General features: G+C 37.8%; 2 protein-coding genes across 6 annotated transcripts in view; both read left to right on the forward strand.

Moving 5' to 3' along the window:
- DDX59 (DEAD-box helicase 59) overlaps positions 1-8,907 on the forward strand; it is a 29,568-nt gene extending 20,661 nt beyond the window's left edge. For 2 of the 5 annotated variants that reach the window (XM_074876722.1, XM_074876720.1), the window contains exons 2-8: positions 579-1,408; positions 3,736-3,903; positions 4,468-4,557; positions 4,955-5,206; positions 6,072-6,224; positions 6,717-6,845; positions 8,569-8,907. In XM_074876722.1, the coding sequence (XP_074732823.1) occupies positions 590-1,408; positions 3,736-3,903; positions 4,468-4,557; positions 4,955-5,206; positions 6,072-6,224; positions 6,717-6,845; positions 8,569-8,832 (1,875 nt within the window). In that variant the 5' untranslated portion in view covers positions 579-589 and the 3' untranslated portion in view covers positions 8,833-8,907. Of the gene's footprint in view, positions 1-174; positions 234-578; positions 1,409-3,735; positions 3,904-4,467; positions 4,558-4,954; positions 5,207-6,071; positions 6,225-6,716; positions 6,846-8,568 lie in introns of all 5 variants that reach the window. The other 3 variants (XM_074876721.1, XM_074876724.1, XM_074876723.1) reach the window with 3 other exon arrangements.
- A 131-nt stretch (positions 8,908-9,038) lies between these two features.
- The window catches only part of KIF14 (kinesin family member 14), a 32,143-nt gene continuing 25,114 nt past the window's right edge, over positions 9,039-16,067 (forward strand). The window contains exons 1-3 of the mRNA XM_074876719.1: positions 9,039-10,120; positions 13,010-14,210; positions 14,586-14,840. Coding sequence (XP_074732820.1) covers positions 13,099-14,210; positions 14,586-14,840 — 1,367 coding nt within the window. The 5' untranslated portion in view covers positions 9,039-10,120; positions 13,010-13,098. The remainder of the gene's footprint in view (positions 10,121-13,009; positions 14,211-14,585; positions 14,841-16,067) is intronic.

Raw genomic sequence — 16,067 nt, forward strand, 5'->3', positions numbered from 1 at the left:
TTTGATACCCTGAACAGACAGAGCTGGACTCTAAACAGATCTCAGAGTTTACAGCCTTTTTAAATTTGAGTGGACTTTGAAAAGGACAACTAAAGGAGTGGTCTTGGGTGGGTCCTGTACTAAATTTTGCATCCTTTTCAAAACTGATAATTTTGTTTGTTTGTTTTTTCATAGCTTAGAAGAATGCATGTTTTGCTTCTATATTTCATCTTAGAAACAACTAAACTGTCCAGGTATTTAAATATGACTGACTCTCAAAATGCATAAATTTCCAGACAGATAATGAAAAAGTGTTTATTCAACTGCAAACGTCTAATACTGAAAACTAACTGTAGGTGGATCTCTCTGTATTGTTCCATGCTTCCACTGTTATTTTAAAGTATAGCTTTACATTGCATCAACATTGTTAAGACCAAGATCATTTTTAAACAAGGCAGTTGCTGGATCTTTTCAGAGAATGAGAGGTGGTTTCTACATTGCAAATATATTTCTTGGACTTCAATTTATTTGTGGTAACAGTAATATGTACCTTTCTCAATGGCGGTAGTTTCTAACAACTATAACAATTTGCTTTCTAGTGCACTGAAGCATGTTTTTACCAAGATCTGTTAAAGTCAAGAGGACTGCTGATGAGGACAAAAGTTGTACAGCTAAGAAAAATAAATTGTGTTCCGGAGGATGTTTGCTAGAAGAGACCACTGAGTTCCAAGACTGTAAGTCAGTTAGAACAGAAACTTCTGCTTCAGAATGCAATCTGAATGAAGTTGTACAAGAACACACAGAACCTGTAGCTGGAGACCTTGGCATTTCTAATACCACTTTGGGAAAGGACAACCAGAATCCTGATGAAGATAGCTCTTTGGAAGAACCCATAAAATCCTTCAGCAAATCCCAGCGTTGGGCAGAACCTGGAGAACCTGTATGTGTTGTGTGTGGTCGCTACGGAGAGTATATCTGTGACAAAACAGATGAAGATGTTTGTAGCTTGGAATGTAAAGCCAAACACCTGCTACAAACTCAAGCAAAGGAAAAAAAGCTAAAATCTGATAAATTCACAGAAGCAGAAAATCCAGCAGAAACTCACCTGCATAATGCACCTTATTTCTACAAAGATCATTCCTTTATTTTAGGTTTGCGAGATGAGCAGGTTGAGAACCTTAAACTGCAGCTAGGTATTGCTGTCCAGGGCCAGCAAGTTCCAAGACCTATTGTAGAGTTTGAACACTGTGGTTTTCCTGAAACTTTAAACCATAACTTAAAGAATTCTGGCTATGAAGTCCCAACTCCCATCCAAATGCAAATGATCCCTGTTGGACTATTAGGGAGGGATATTGTGGCTAGCGCAGACACAGGCTCTGGAAAAACAGCAGCCTTCCTGCTCCCTGTTATTATGAAGGTTTTGAAAGAGGTAATGAAACTTCGTATGTTTAGAGAAAGTAGTCTGCAACTTTGTCTCTTGGATTTCCAATGTAACTGAGAATGTAATTGCAGTGGTTTTTACTGACATTCAATGATTTATTTTACTTTTGATTGATGGAGCATTGGTTCTTGGAGGGAGGGGAGTTGCTGATTATTTTAAATGATTTTGAATGTTTTTTCACTTTGGTCAGGTGATAAAGCAACTCTATTAATATTACCTAATATACAGTTTCTCCTTGTTAAGAAAGGTAACTAAATGCTGTGGTAAACTTCCTAAATGATTTAAAATAGAAAATGAAAATAATTCCAGGCCTTCTGCAGGAAGTTGTTACTGTATCTTCATGTGTCAGGTGGCTGAAAGAGATTTTTTGGCATTTGCATAATTGCACAGAGTAATTTCTCTTGGAATATGTTCAGCTGACCATCAAATGATTACAGGAATTTGGGGTTATATAATTTCTGAAATCCTGTAGCTATGTGGTCTCCCCTTTGATACTGTGGGAAAAAGCAATTAAGAAAACTTTTGCTTCATAAGGACATGAACGTATTATGAGAAGTAATGCCAGATAGTATTCTGTACCTTGTGTGTGGTTAAGTATTGCTTTTTGCTTTAGTGGTTTTGTTCAAAAAGAGATACATAAGAATATATTTGAAAATTCTGGACCTGATTCTAGTTGATGTTCTGGATTATTTAGATGCCTTTATAGATACATACGTATACACACAAACGTGTGTGTGTCTAATTTTTTTCAAATGAATAATTTAAAGATTATTTAAGTAACTCTTTTAATCTTAAAAGTACTCTAGCATTAATTTTAAGAATGGAAGCATTATATAAGAGAATTTAAGAACAGAGGTATTACACTCCAGTACCTCTTGTGTCTGATTATCATTAAAGTCTCCAAGACACTTATATGCTTATAATAACATGCATAAAATTGGACCCTCAATGAATAATACTTAATTCTCTACATGAGCTTTCTCATTCTTCATCTTGAGGGTACAAGTTAATGCATATGTCAAGAAAGAATTTTAATTTATTGTTTAAAATAATTTTAATTTTTAATGTAAAAGAGAGATGAGATGTTAAGAGCATAAGGGTAATCTGGTTATGAGATATTTGACAGTTCCTGGCTTCTCCACATTCTATGTAGATACCTTTTTTTATGGTGATAAGTTGTTGAACATTGTTGCCCGCTTGAAAACAACTCAGAAAGCCCTTCTTGACACAAGTATTTAACTGTGTAGTTCCTTTGATGATTCAGTGGCAAAGGAACAACCTCCTACTGTTGGTCACTTGTAAATATTGCGGTTGAAGACCAGAAAGAAGCACATACTATGCAGAAAACTGCTAAGTGAATTCGTGATTGTAGTATTAATATATGACAGAGCTTTGCTTATTTGCTGAAGAGGTGATCAGTATTATTGAAATAATGTGTCTTGGAGCTAGACCATTATTCTGCCTTTTTTTTTTCTTTTTCTTCCATTCTACCTTACGTTCTTTATTACTTTGTTAGTATTTGTTAACTGGAGTTAGGAATCTATATTAATCTGAGAGGAATTACTACCCTGTAATTTTGTGTTTCCTGGGTTGAAGAAGTATCAGTGAGGTGATAATTTGGTTGAAGATCCTTCTATATGGAACAAAACAAAAAATAACTTAAAGACTGTACCACTTTAATGATTCATCTCCACCTGGCTGAATAAAGTGGGTCAGAGGGGCTATTAATTTTGTTTTTAAATTTCAGAGACATGTTTTTGCTGTATAAAATTTCTACCACTGCTTATCTTCTCTGGCTAATACTTAATGTTTTTACTTAGTGGTGTGCAAGACAGTAAAGGGAGATAGTCTGTTCTTGTAATATCAAGACTTCTAAAAACATTTTTTGGTGATCTCTAGATCCAGATAGCATCCTGTTTTGAGTTCATGTGAAATTTATTCTGAATTTCTGTTACAGATTCAGTGAAATAACTAAAATAGAAAAAGGCAATCTTTACAAATTACTACTACCTTTCTGGGCCTTTTTTTGTTGTCAGGAAGCTATTCTAACAGTGTACTTACACATGCAATAAGTTTTTGTTTTCAAAAGTTGAGTAATTTGAAGAATAGACTTCCTTGGCCTGGGTTATTAAAGGTGGTATATTCCCTTAGTACCTTCTGTCTTGAGATGGAAAGGGTATTAGAAATCTAATTGTATCCACAGTCGCTGCACTATATAATTTATATTTTTAGTATTGGAAGATTTAATCTTGAAAGCTTTTTATCTAAATAATAAAGCAATTCCATGTTCAGCACATTTCTCCCCCTCTTTCTAGACAGAAACTCCATCTGCCCTCATTTTGGCACCAACAAGGGAGTTAGCAATTCAGATAGAGAGACAAGCTAAAGAACTGATGGCTGGTTTACCAAACATGAGAACAGTTCTCGTGGTAGGAGGTTTACCACTGCCACCACAGCTTCACCGTCTCAAGCAAAGCGTTAAGGTAAGGACTCTAGTGTAGAAAGATCCTCTAGAGAGTTATTTTCGTGACATTCACAGAAGAGAAAAATGTTGCTCTTGACATGTATGGACATACAAAAATGTGTTGTTCCTAAGTCTAAACTACTAAAATTATTGTTAGTTCTTGAAAATTTTACAGTAATACAATTATTTTTTTTAAACATTTTGATTTATGGTTAAACATATAATAGCTTTTTGTTTTGTTTTTAAAAAAATTCATGCATGATATTGCTGCTTTCAAAGACTTGCCATTTTATTAGACAAGGAGTTGTAATTTACAGCAAAAATAGCTAATTTTTAGTGCAGATTACGTTGCTCGTATATAGACACTTCCATCAGAGTTCTAAAAGGTCCATTTCCTTTTGAGGCTTTATAATTTATTAAGTTATCTATAAAAGTTTTCTGTCTTACTTGAAGGCAAGTAATTTCACTAATTAGTGCCCTTCTCACCTATGTGCTATAACTTCATAGTTTTTCTAGGACAGTCATCTGCCCTTTCATGGACTTTCTAACTCCTGGGGTTTGTTTTTTTGTTTGTTTTTTTTAGGTTATAATAGCAACACCTGGAAGACTTCTTGAGATTTTAAAGCAAAGTTCTGTTCAACTGCATGGCATAAAAATTGTAGTGGTGGATGAAGTAAGTTTTTAGTTATCAGGGCTGTATTGCCTATACAGAGGTCCTTGAAGAGCCAGTGTGAGTGGCTAGTTTAATTGATTAAACATAGAGTGTTCACTATAAAGATAAAATTTATTTCTTAAGAGAAAAATTCATTTCTAAACACAATATGAAATGTGTTTGAACAGTGCATGTTCTACTGGCTATAAAAGACTTGGATACCTCATGGGATAATACTGCTAGACCAGTGTGAACCATTTGGTTTTTATTTTCTCACTTAGCTTTTCTTCTGACTGAAAATACTGCAATTTGGATTATTACATGCCAATCATACAGTTTGTGGTTCTTCTGTTAGTTCAAGTTCAGGATTCTGCTTTTTCCTGAAAAATCTGATCTAAATCTAATCTTTTTCACTTAGGTGGATACGATGTTAAAAATGGGTTTCCAGCAGCAAGTCTTGGATATTTTGGAAGACATCTCTCAGGATCATCAAACCATACTGGTGTCGGCCACGATTCCAGTGGGCATTGAACACTTAGCAAATCAGCTTCTGCATGATTTTGTAAGAATAACAATTGGAGAAAAGAATCTGCCATGTTCCAATGTTCGCCAAATTATCTTGTGGGTAGAAGAACCATCTAAAAAGAAAAAGCTGTTTGAAATACTAAATGTAAGTGTAATATTTTTCCCATAAGAACAAATAAAATTATTCATGTCTTTACACATCTCTGTCAGGTTCTCACCTTTAATCTGTATGTAGTGAAGAAGTGGAGCGAGGTTAAACATATAACTACACTAACTAGTTCAGTAGTTCTGCAGTGTAAGAGCTTTAATAGCAGTTTCGGGGATTACTCCACCCCTGTCACTCACACCTCCTTCTCTGCAGCAGCAAATTAGATTCCTGTGCCTGGGATCCAAGTTAAAAATTATCATTTTGATTTTTTTTTTTTGATTTGCAGTATGGCATCCCAAATATTTGTACTAGCTATCTGTGAGTGGTAGAGGAAGAGGACTTTCTTAAACTGTCATACCTGCTTTATGGCCTGGGAGTGGTTTGTCATTTTAAAAGTCATTAAAGAAAACAGTGAGAAAGCTATAAGTTCTTTCTTGAATTTTCTTTAGATGACTAATGATATGTATCTTTTATGAGTACTAAGGGGGATGAATTTTGGAGTCTTGGCTGAGGTTATCCAATAAGTAAATAAGAAGCTTTAACTGAACCTCAGAATTTAAAGTAGTTCAGAATTGTTATGTAGCGTTTGAGGAAACATAAAAGAAAGCTTTTGACTTGTAAAAAATGCATGTATTGATATAAACTTGGGTTCTGAGTCTACAAATCATTGTAGGTTTATGATGTACAAATTTGTATAGTTTCATAGCGTATATCCTGTTCCTTCTTATCTAGAGTCTAAAAACATTTATTCATCTTAAAGTCTTGTTAATATTAGAAATAATGAGCAGACGAAATTGAATTTGCTGATGATGAGCAGCAAACTATTGTAATACCTTCTTACATAAACTGTTTAATTTTACAGGATAAGAAACTCTTCAAGCCTCCAGTGTTGGTATTTGTGGACTGTAAGCTAGGAGCAGATCTGTTGAGTGATGCTGTTCATAAGATTACAGGATTGCAGTGTACAGCTATGCATTCCGAAAAGTCTCAGGTGGAAAGAACAGACATATTACAGGTTTGTACCTGCTAAAGTTATGGGGCTTTTAATAGATTTAAAATGTCCATTTTTTTTAAAAGGTGACTTAATTTGAATGAGTTAAGTCATGGTTTACTGCCTTTCTGCAGTAAAACCTGGAGTATTGCTGTGGGAGAGGAGAGATGGATGGGACCAAGCAAAACTGTAGATAATAATGCTGTTTTAAATGCAGATAAATACTGGAGACTATTGCCTAGGTTATTTGCTTTGAAATGGGAATTTAAATATGCATTTAACTGTAATTGATGATTTTTAAATTAAACTTGTGGTTTTGATCTCTCTTTAATTAGCTCCATGAATTATATTCCTATTTAAATCAAAAATACAGGGGGGCCATCCTGTCTTCTGCAATGGAATAATCCCACTAGGCGTGTTCTTATACCGTATAACTAACCCTAGCCTATGACTGGAGAGGTTCAAAATATAAATAAGGAAAAAAGAATTAAATTTTGTTTATTCCTCCCTTGCCAGGGATTACTTCAAGAGAAGTATGAAGTTATAGTAAGTACTGGAGTCCTTGGACGAGGACTTGACCTTGTCAATGTCAAACTGGTAGTAAATTTTGATATGCCTTCAAGTATGGATGAATATGTACATCAGGTAAATAAATAAATTGCTAAAGCATTATTTGGAAAGCATACTGAAATATGACATCCACCTATGGAAATTTAAATTTAAATGTAAACATAAAGATTATTCTCTTCAGAATATGTTTTTATAGGAAAGGAAAGAAAGGTGCTTAATATCTCTTTCATAAGTCTCTTACGTAAATTACTAAAATCTAGAACACTGTTCTTGTATCTCCTATACGTTACTAAAGCCTAGAACAGTGTTCTTCTATCAGTAATGTTTGCAGTATTATTCTTCCTGTTTTGTACTCTCTTGTATCATTTTGTGTCTATAGAAAGCAGTTTTACCATGTTTTTACTGTCTGTGAAGAAAATCCGAATACCTGTCTTTCTGCTGCAGCTCATTTGCAGTGTGGAATATGCACGTAATCCAATCAGGAAACTAGTCGTGAACTTTATTTTCATTCTCTCTTCCTACTCCAGTATCTCCTCTGATTTTTTTGCTGAGGATTTACTGCTTTAAAAAAGATGGTGTGTGGGTTGTGCATGTGTGTGTGTATTTATGTATGTGTGCGCACACCCCAACCCTTGTCTGGCTAGTGGATCAAGAGAACTAATTATTACCCTCTTTTGGCGCTCATGAAGGCACAGTACTTAATTACCATGTCCAGTTTTGAGACCATCAACTACAAGAAAAGCCAACAAACTGGAGAGAGTCCAGACAAAGTCAGGGGGCTGGCATGTGTGACACATGGAGAGGCAGAGAGAACTGGGCTTGTTTGGGCTGGAACAGAGATTTAATTGCTGTCTTCTGTTTGCTAATGGGCAGTTACAGAGGAGACAGAGCCAGACTCTTCTTGGGAGATGCATGGTGAAACGACGAGAGCCAGCGGTCACAACTTGCTGCAAGGGAAATTGTGGCCTCGTAACAACGAAAAATGTTTTTCACAGCAAGGGTAGTCAGGCAGTGGAACAGGCTGCCCAGAGAGGTGGTGGGATCTTTGTGCTTGGAGACGCTTGAAACTCCACAGGACAAGGCCCTGATCAAACTGGTCTAACTTTGAAGTTAGCCGTGTTCTGAATAGGTGGGAAGGACCTCTGGAAGTCATCCAGTCTCATGAACTCCTAAAGTATTCTGTGTTATGAACTGCAGTACACCTATGTAGTTTTTACTTATCTTTCTGCTGAAGTTTCAAGCAAGTAGTAAATAAATAAAAATGGTCTTTCCTAGCATCAAAACTGTACCAATATTAACATACTATCTCTTCCTAAATAGAGGGTCTTTGTAGATGCTTTTCTAATTTGTTCAAGCACTGTGGATAATATTGATAAATAATTCTAAGTTACTAGAACATTGAAAGTAAAGGGCACTTTTATGGTCATGCTTGTACATATCGTGCTTGATACAAGATACCTGTATGTGGCATTGCTGTAATAAACATCTTTTAAAACACTTAGTTTGGACCAGACTTACTGTAAGCCTTTGCCCATAGGCTACAGCATATATTTCAGTATCAGTATTGGACATCTGGTATGTCCCAGAAGCAAGTCGTAATTTTAGATGCATTTAAGCTAAAGTTTCAGATCTGTGTATCCTGAATTCAGGAAGCTTTTTAAAACTTTGAGGATGATATGAAGAGATTTGGCCTTATCACTTAGGTTAGTTGCTGTTTTATAACAGAAAATAAACTTTAGGGACATTTGAAGGACTTCATTAAATATTGATAACTTAAAACGAGTTTTTGCTTTTTCAGGTTGGAAGAGCGGGGAGGTTGGGTCACAGTGGAACTGCAATTACCTTTATCAATAACAACAGCAAGAAGCTCTTTTGGGATGTTGTGAAGAGAGTAAAACCAACTGGCACCATTCTTCCCCCACAGCTGCTTAATTCTCCATATCTTCATGACCAAAAGAGAAGGGAACAACAGAGACTTAAACAATTACAGAATAGCCTTGTAACAGGAGATAATATTATGGACATTATTAGAAAACATGACAAAAATAATTCTCAGAGGTAATAAAGATATGTTTATAGTTATGTAATTATAATGAAAGTGTGATTAAAAATAAACATGGAATTATGATGCCTTGTATATTGCCTCTTTTAAAGAAGTTTATACCATTTTTTAAGGAGTCTCATTTTTATCTCATCTTTATTTTGAAATACAGACTGTTGTGTGTTTGAATTACAGTAGGGCCTAGTAAAAATACGCTATGTAACTTTTTCAAAACCAGTAGTCTTTGGTCTTACTCGCAGCATAAACTGAGAAGATACTTGATTTTAAGATTTCTGAATAATAATTTCTGACTTGTGAAACATACTCTTCTAGTAATTTTTATGTCATTATACTGAGTTAAGATCTTTGCAAAGGACACCCTCCACCCCACCCCCCCAAAAAAATTAGTGACAGATTAGTCTCTGAAAACAAGCCTCACTCACTTCCTGTTTGTTTACATAAAAGCTTCCACTGGGAATGTTTCTCTGATGCTCTATGGGGGTTCTTGTGAATGTTTATACAAGTTACGTTTGTAAAGAGTACTGAAAGTTTAGTTTCTCCTTTATTCCCTGTGGATCAGTTAAAGTCCTACTCAAGCACTTTGTAACAGCAGAAATATGTGGTTATTAGTATAACTTCATTGTAGATAAACAGTATAAACCTGTCAGGGGAGGCAGCGGGTCTGCCACAAGCCTGATTGAAGAAGAATTTGGCCTTGAGAAGATTCCAGTGTACCCTTGAAAAGAGGAACGTTTGCTGAGTAAAAAAGATAAAAGGAGCTGTGAGCAAGGGAGCAGGATGAAGGAGCTGCAATTCTGCCCGTACTAAGGAGCAGAGAAGAAGAGTAAAAGTCAACCAATAGCCATGTTGAAAAACAATTATGTAACCAATCAAAGGAGCACACGGCTTTGTAAAGCGGATAGAAGAGCATAGATAATAATGATTAGACATCTTGTCTGCATCAATCGCTTGTCGTGTCCATCTCTACCATGACATAAACCATTTAAGTTAAATAAGAAATTTGTGTTCTTATTTAATGAAACATTATAGTTAATGTATACCTGATCATATTTACTACTCATTTAAACATTACTTGCCATGCTCTGACACCAGACGCTATTTCATTTTTTTGAGGCAGTGAGACCAAAACCATATTAAGATAGTGGTGTACAACTTTCCATCCAAAGTCTGAGATGAGTCATAATCAAAACTTTTTTTTTTTTTTCTTTTAGGCTGAGGTTTGAGAGGTCAGTTTCATCAGATGCTGCTTTAATGCATCATCCCTTTTTGGCAGACTGAGATGTCCCAGGTAGTTAGATATTAGCCCTGTGCATATAATCTCTGCTCCAGCCCAAACACGACCATTCTCTCTGCCTCTCCATGTGTCACACATGCCAGCCCCCTGACTTTGTCTGGAGTCTCTCCAGTTTGTTGGCACAATATGATAGATGGTCTTTGATTGGTAGCAAACTAATTTTTAAAAGCTTAGTAGCTGCTTATTTTTTTCCTAACTAAACCCTAAAAGAGTAGGTTTTACCTGCTACAAGACAGATGACGTAAATGGGGCACTGGTGGCAGGGATTCTTTTAACAATAACAGATTTATATAGTTATTAATGAAAAACTCCTACTATGAATTGTGATAGTCTGAAATACGATATTTATTATTTTTTCTACTGTTTTCTATGGACTGTTGCTACTACTTTAACATAATCTGATACGGTGAAAAACCTCAGTTTTTTAATTTGCCCCTCTCCCCCCCTTGGTGTTTTGTCTCCCTCTGCTGTTGTTTTAAAAAAGTTTTCCGTATGAACTCAGTTGTACAGTATTTATAAATGCCAAATCTTTTATAAAACGCCTTTATCCTTCCACAAGGGACCAGTTTGTATTACTGGTGGAGATTTCGTGAAGTGGTACTTGATAATCTTTCTGATCCTGCGGTGCTCAAACCTTTCGCTAATCGCGCGCTTTCTGAGGGTCAGCTGGTAAGGGCCGCGGTCCAGATGCAGCCCGGGGCCCGGGCACGGCTCCCCGCCGGGGGCCGGCTCCGTTAACGGCCGGGCGGGAAGAGCGGGGCAGTGCCTGGGGCAGCGCCGGGCACTTCAGGGGGCACCGACTGCGCCGAGCTTCCTGCCCCTCGGCCGCCGGCAGCGCGGCCTCCGGGGGGGGATCCCTTCCGACAGGCCCCGGCGGTCTGCGCCTGGCAAGGACCCGCGGCCCTGAGGGGGCGCCCGGGCGGCGCCCTGGCCGCCGAGGAGCGCGGGGCCGCGCCCTGTGACGCGGTGCTGGCGGGAGCCAATCCCGGCGGGCCCGGGGCGTTCAAACGGGGCAGGGAGCGGGCGCGATCTGCGGGGCGCGCGGAGCGGAGCGCGGCTGGCGGGTGAGCTGAGGGGGGACGGGGCTTCCCCAGTCCTCGGCGGTGGGTTTCCCTGGGGCGTCCCGAGGGCCTGTGGCTGGCCGTGGCGCGGCACGGCGGGGGGGGAGCATTGTTTCGGGAAGCGCAGAGCTGGGTCGGCGGGGCGGGGTGGCGAAGGCATTGCGCCGCCGAGTACCCCCCGGGTTGTTACTCAGCCGCTGCTTCTCTCTCGCCTCTCCCTGAGGGCGCGGGCGGGCTCGGCGGCCCGGCGGGGCTGAGGGGCCGCTGCAGCGGGGCGGTCGGGAAACAGATCCGTGGCTGCGCCGGGAGTCGGACGGGGGCTGGCCTGAAGAGGGTAGGTGTGCTGGCGGAGAGCAAAGCTGTCCACTCCTCCTACGCTTTCACTCAGCTTTGAGCGCTGGGGTTCCATCAGCAATTAGTATTTGTAATCGATTAAAAAGGAACGATCGTGCTTCTAACAACGTCTTGAACCTTACTCCTTTTTTTAGAATGAGGAGCTTTTAACGGGAAGATGAAGCACGGCTATAGCGACAGGAGGGGGAACTGTTCTTACACTAGTTATTTTAAAGCTGCATGGAAAAGATGGGCTTTCAGAAAACGCTGGAGTACCTCGTGGCTTACAACCATGTTCCTTTATTTACTGACTGCTAGATGGAATCACAAAATGTGTTTTTTACAACTCAAGTAACTTAAGTAGTTTCCTGTATCAAACTGGATTGCACAAGAAATACACTCTGGTCTGAAATTCTTGAAACTTTCCTCATAACGTGAGCTATGAAAACTTTGTGCAGTTATGACACATGTAGAAGTGGATATAATTGCATAATTTCTGAGAGTACTTCAGAAGCTGTAACTTGAAAGTGTAGCATTAAAAGTAACTTCTATTGGAGCAATGGCTAAACAGTTGCTTCTACATCACTTGCTCTCATCTTGCTTCTTTCCCTTTTTTTCCCTGACCATCTGCTGCTTTTGTTAATGGTATATGCAAGTTTTGAAGGATCTAAGCCAGGTGACTTTGTTGACATTTAATAGCAAATTAATTGCAGCTGGCAAGTGTGTAGTAGGTAGTGATGTCAAACCTGTAACAACCCAATAACTCTGATGCATACGCAACAGTGAAAGCATACTTTTCTATACAGATTAATTATGTATGGCTTTCTAAATATTTACATGTAGAAAGGATGTGGAACACATGTTATGGTTTTCTTCTGTCCACTAGGCTTAGGTATCTTTGTTTTGCTATGCATGTATGTACTACAGTGAACTAAAATAGTGTTCAAACATATTGTGATAGTCATCTTTATTAACTGTACTACTCTGACATTGGGTTTTATATATCAAGATCCTGAAAAAAATCTGCTTTTTGTTTTCACAGATTTCCTATTCAACGTTAATAATTTTGTTGTTCTACTGGAGTCTGTTAGTTGTGAAACACTAAGCATATAAATAGTTGTGAGTAAATGGAGGCACTATCTTGAATTTCCTTTCTTTAGGGATCGTGGTAGATCATTTGGAAGAAGTGTTCCTGGTGATTTTTGTTGATAAATAGTTAGATCGTTCTTTGTGCTAACTGGTGCTTCTTCATGATGTTTGGTTTACTTTCCGAAACAAATCATAGAACTCAATAAATGGAATCAAACAGCTTGTTATTGGTGGAAGCAGTCATTCAAATATAAAACTCTGGAGGTGAAACAGGCTACTAATGGTTACTAATGTTTGGGATCATGTATTTACTGCAGTATATATAAAGAGCTCCCCATGCACTGAAACATAACTAGCACTGGGCATGAGCATCATAAAAATTTTTCCTTTGTCTCCCCAGATTACTTAAGAAGAAACAACTAGGAATAACCTTGTGGGAAAGGTATTGTACTTACTAAAAACCTAATGTTAACTTGCTAGAAGACGAAAATGCCTATTTACACAGTTCCTGCAAGAAGCCCCTCAGAGGCACGATATACGACATCTTTGCAGAAGACTTCTTCACAGAATACATTTACAAGCAGCAAAGCATCTGGGCAGCAGCTGAAATCACAGGTGTCAGGAGAAGAAAAGGATGGTCTGCTCTCATGTTCTCAGGATAAGACTGAGGAAGTAAATAGGACCTACGTGATTTCAGCCTGTAAAAAAGTGGGTGACACATCAACTACATTTAAACCTGAAGGCAGATTAACACTCCAGAGGAGAACTGGAGCAAGCAAAAAACCAGTGTCCAGTAGTGAACAACTGCATGCAAACACAACACAGGGCATGGAAAATACACAAACGGAGAAAAGACTTACTCTGCAGAGGCGCGTGAGGACTGGCTGCATAGAGAAGAGTAAAATGATTCAGAATACTGTACCTGGAATAGAAGAGAATGACTCTGCTCCACAAAGAAATTACAGGTTTGCACTTCCACCAAATATTAATAATAATGATACCTGTGATGTTAAACCAAGCTTTAAGTTAGTTGAGGGTCAGTCAAGTACAAAGTCGGAGTGTCACCTGAACAGCAAGGATTCCTTTGGCTTTGTTGATGGTCTGTGTGAAAATGATAGCTGCATGCATTTAAAATATAGGACAAATGCTGCTGACACAAAACTTCAAAATGAAGTTCCTAAATCAGAACAATTAGTTACCTCAAAATATATTAATAGGGTATCAGGAGAACTAAATGAAAAAGGCAATATAAATAAACTAGCTGGAAAGCAAAGGATACAACACTTCATTATAAAACATAACAGTTTGGAAAGACCAAGGACACCAACAAAAGGTTCAACAGAAGGATTTAAGCTTACACCAAAGAACAGTATTTCTCAGGATCAAACACCTCTGTCCGCTTCGAAGAAACGAATGCCTCATCTTCAAATTTTATCCAAAAAGAAAACTAGTGTCTCCAGCTCTCCTTCTGTGAGTGGAAGTTTAAAACCAGAACAGAACACAGAAACTCTAACTGAGAGCAGTAGCACTGAGAAAGATGTTTTCAAAGTGGCAAACAGCAAAGTAATTGTAGCTGTGCGTGTACGGCCTTTCACTAACAGGTTTGTATCCTGGACTTATTTCTGGTACTAATAGTAGCTTTTATAGTGTATGTTGATTCCTGCTTTGTATTTTCTGACTTGTTTAATTATTGGCCCAATAAGCATACATACTTTGAAATTAGCCGATATTTCATGCAGCATTAAGATAAAGATTTTAAGAAGTCGAATTCACTATAGGCGTTTGGGGCTATTCTTTACATATTCATTAACTGAAGTATTTTGAGCTTGAATACTTTGTATGTTCATCAAACAGTTTTTTTAACAATGATTACCGAATGTTTTATTTTCCATAAGGCAATTGATTGAAATGACTAACTTAAAGCGTGTAGCTTATGTTTTTTAATTTTTTAATTTTTTCCCCCCCTGTCCATTCAGAGAGAAAAATGAAAACTCCCTCCCTGTAGTCTCCATGAGTGGTTCAGAGACAGCTGTACGAAATCCAGCCACAAACCAAGTTTACAGCTTCAGTTATGACTTCTCTTTCTGGTCTTTTGACAAGTGTCATCCTAATTTTGCAAGCCAAGCAGTGATCTATAAAACGTTGGCAGTGCCGCTCCTAGAAAGAGCTTTTGAGGGATATAACACTTGTCTTTTTGCTTATGGGCAGACTGGTTCTGGCAAATCATACACGTAAGTTCATAATAATAATTGTTAAAATTCTGTAGAAGCCAATTTTTATGCAGTGTAAAGGCGTGAAAAGAGATTGTATGGAATTGATTTCATAGTTATTGAACTCTTAAAATGTTTTTGCATATTTCAAAACAATTAAAACAATATTTATAATAATTAAGACAAAGCTAGGTGTAGAATATTTTTATGTATTGGACACTGATCTTTCTCTACTCTAGTGAAGAAAAAAGCCCCTTTTCAGAGATTTTGATGAAGGAAAACCTTTATTAATGCTGAGATCTTCTCAGACTCTCCCAGTGCTATTGTTCACCCCTGTTATTTTGTGCATGAAGTGACATGTTCTGAAGTATTGTATGGTTTTTGGACAAGACCTTTAAGAGATCATTCTAATTGTGGTCCTGTTTCAGAACAGAAATAAATGAAGCCAGATGCTGTTGACACTGTGTACTTGAAATCTAATATTTACACAAAGTAAACCTAGACAAGTTACATTTTGAGGGTTTATAGCCAATTTATATATACCTTGTGTATATTTTTCAACAGAATTCCTCGTGAACTCTTTTGTTTCCAAGGATGCATCTATTAGAATCAGTTCTATGAGCTTTGTAATTCCCATGAGGTACTATAGACTTTTATACATGTAGTTGAAGACCACAAATGTTTCTAATCAATTTATCAGAATTTTAATGTTTCTATTCAATTTATAATAGCTATAGAATTTATAAAGAAGTAGGAATTGCCTTTAAAGGGGAACCCGATTTTTACTTAGAATGTTTATTTACCTTGGCCTAAAAGAAAGATATGCTCAGTATTGCAGTTCTTATCCTATTTGTAGGGTAGTTGTTTGTTGTTTGTTGTCTTTTCCTCCACCTTCAGGTAAACAGTTACTTACCTTCACCCCTTTGTATTTTAAACAAAGCTAAAATTAATATCGGTAATAACTGTGTCCTCAGGTCAAGTGTACTCAACAAATTTCTGCTGACAACTATGTTGTGCAGGTGTGTGTGTCTCTAGACTGTAGCTGAATGAGTCCAACACAGTGGTTTTCTGCAGCGGTAGAACTAGACAGGAAAGAAGTATGCCAGAGGTGGAGAGGGGCTTAGGTTACCACACTGGCACTGTGCAGAGAACATAAAATGCATGCATGTTAGGATAGCAAATGTCTACAGGCTTACTGTTTATAGTGCAACTCACTCTGCAGTTGCTGTAGGGTTTTCATTTTACTTA

The sequence above is a fragment of the Strix uralensis genome, chromosome 8 (assembly GCF_047716275.1).
Source record: "Strix uralensis isolate ZFMK-TIS-50842 chromosome 8, bStrUra1, whole genome shotgun sequence".
NCBI classification, from domain to species: domain Eukaryota; kingdom Metazoa; phylum Chordata; class Aves; order Strigiformes; family Strigidae; genus Strix; species Strix uralensis.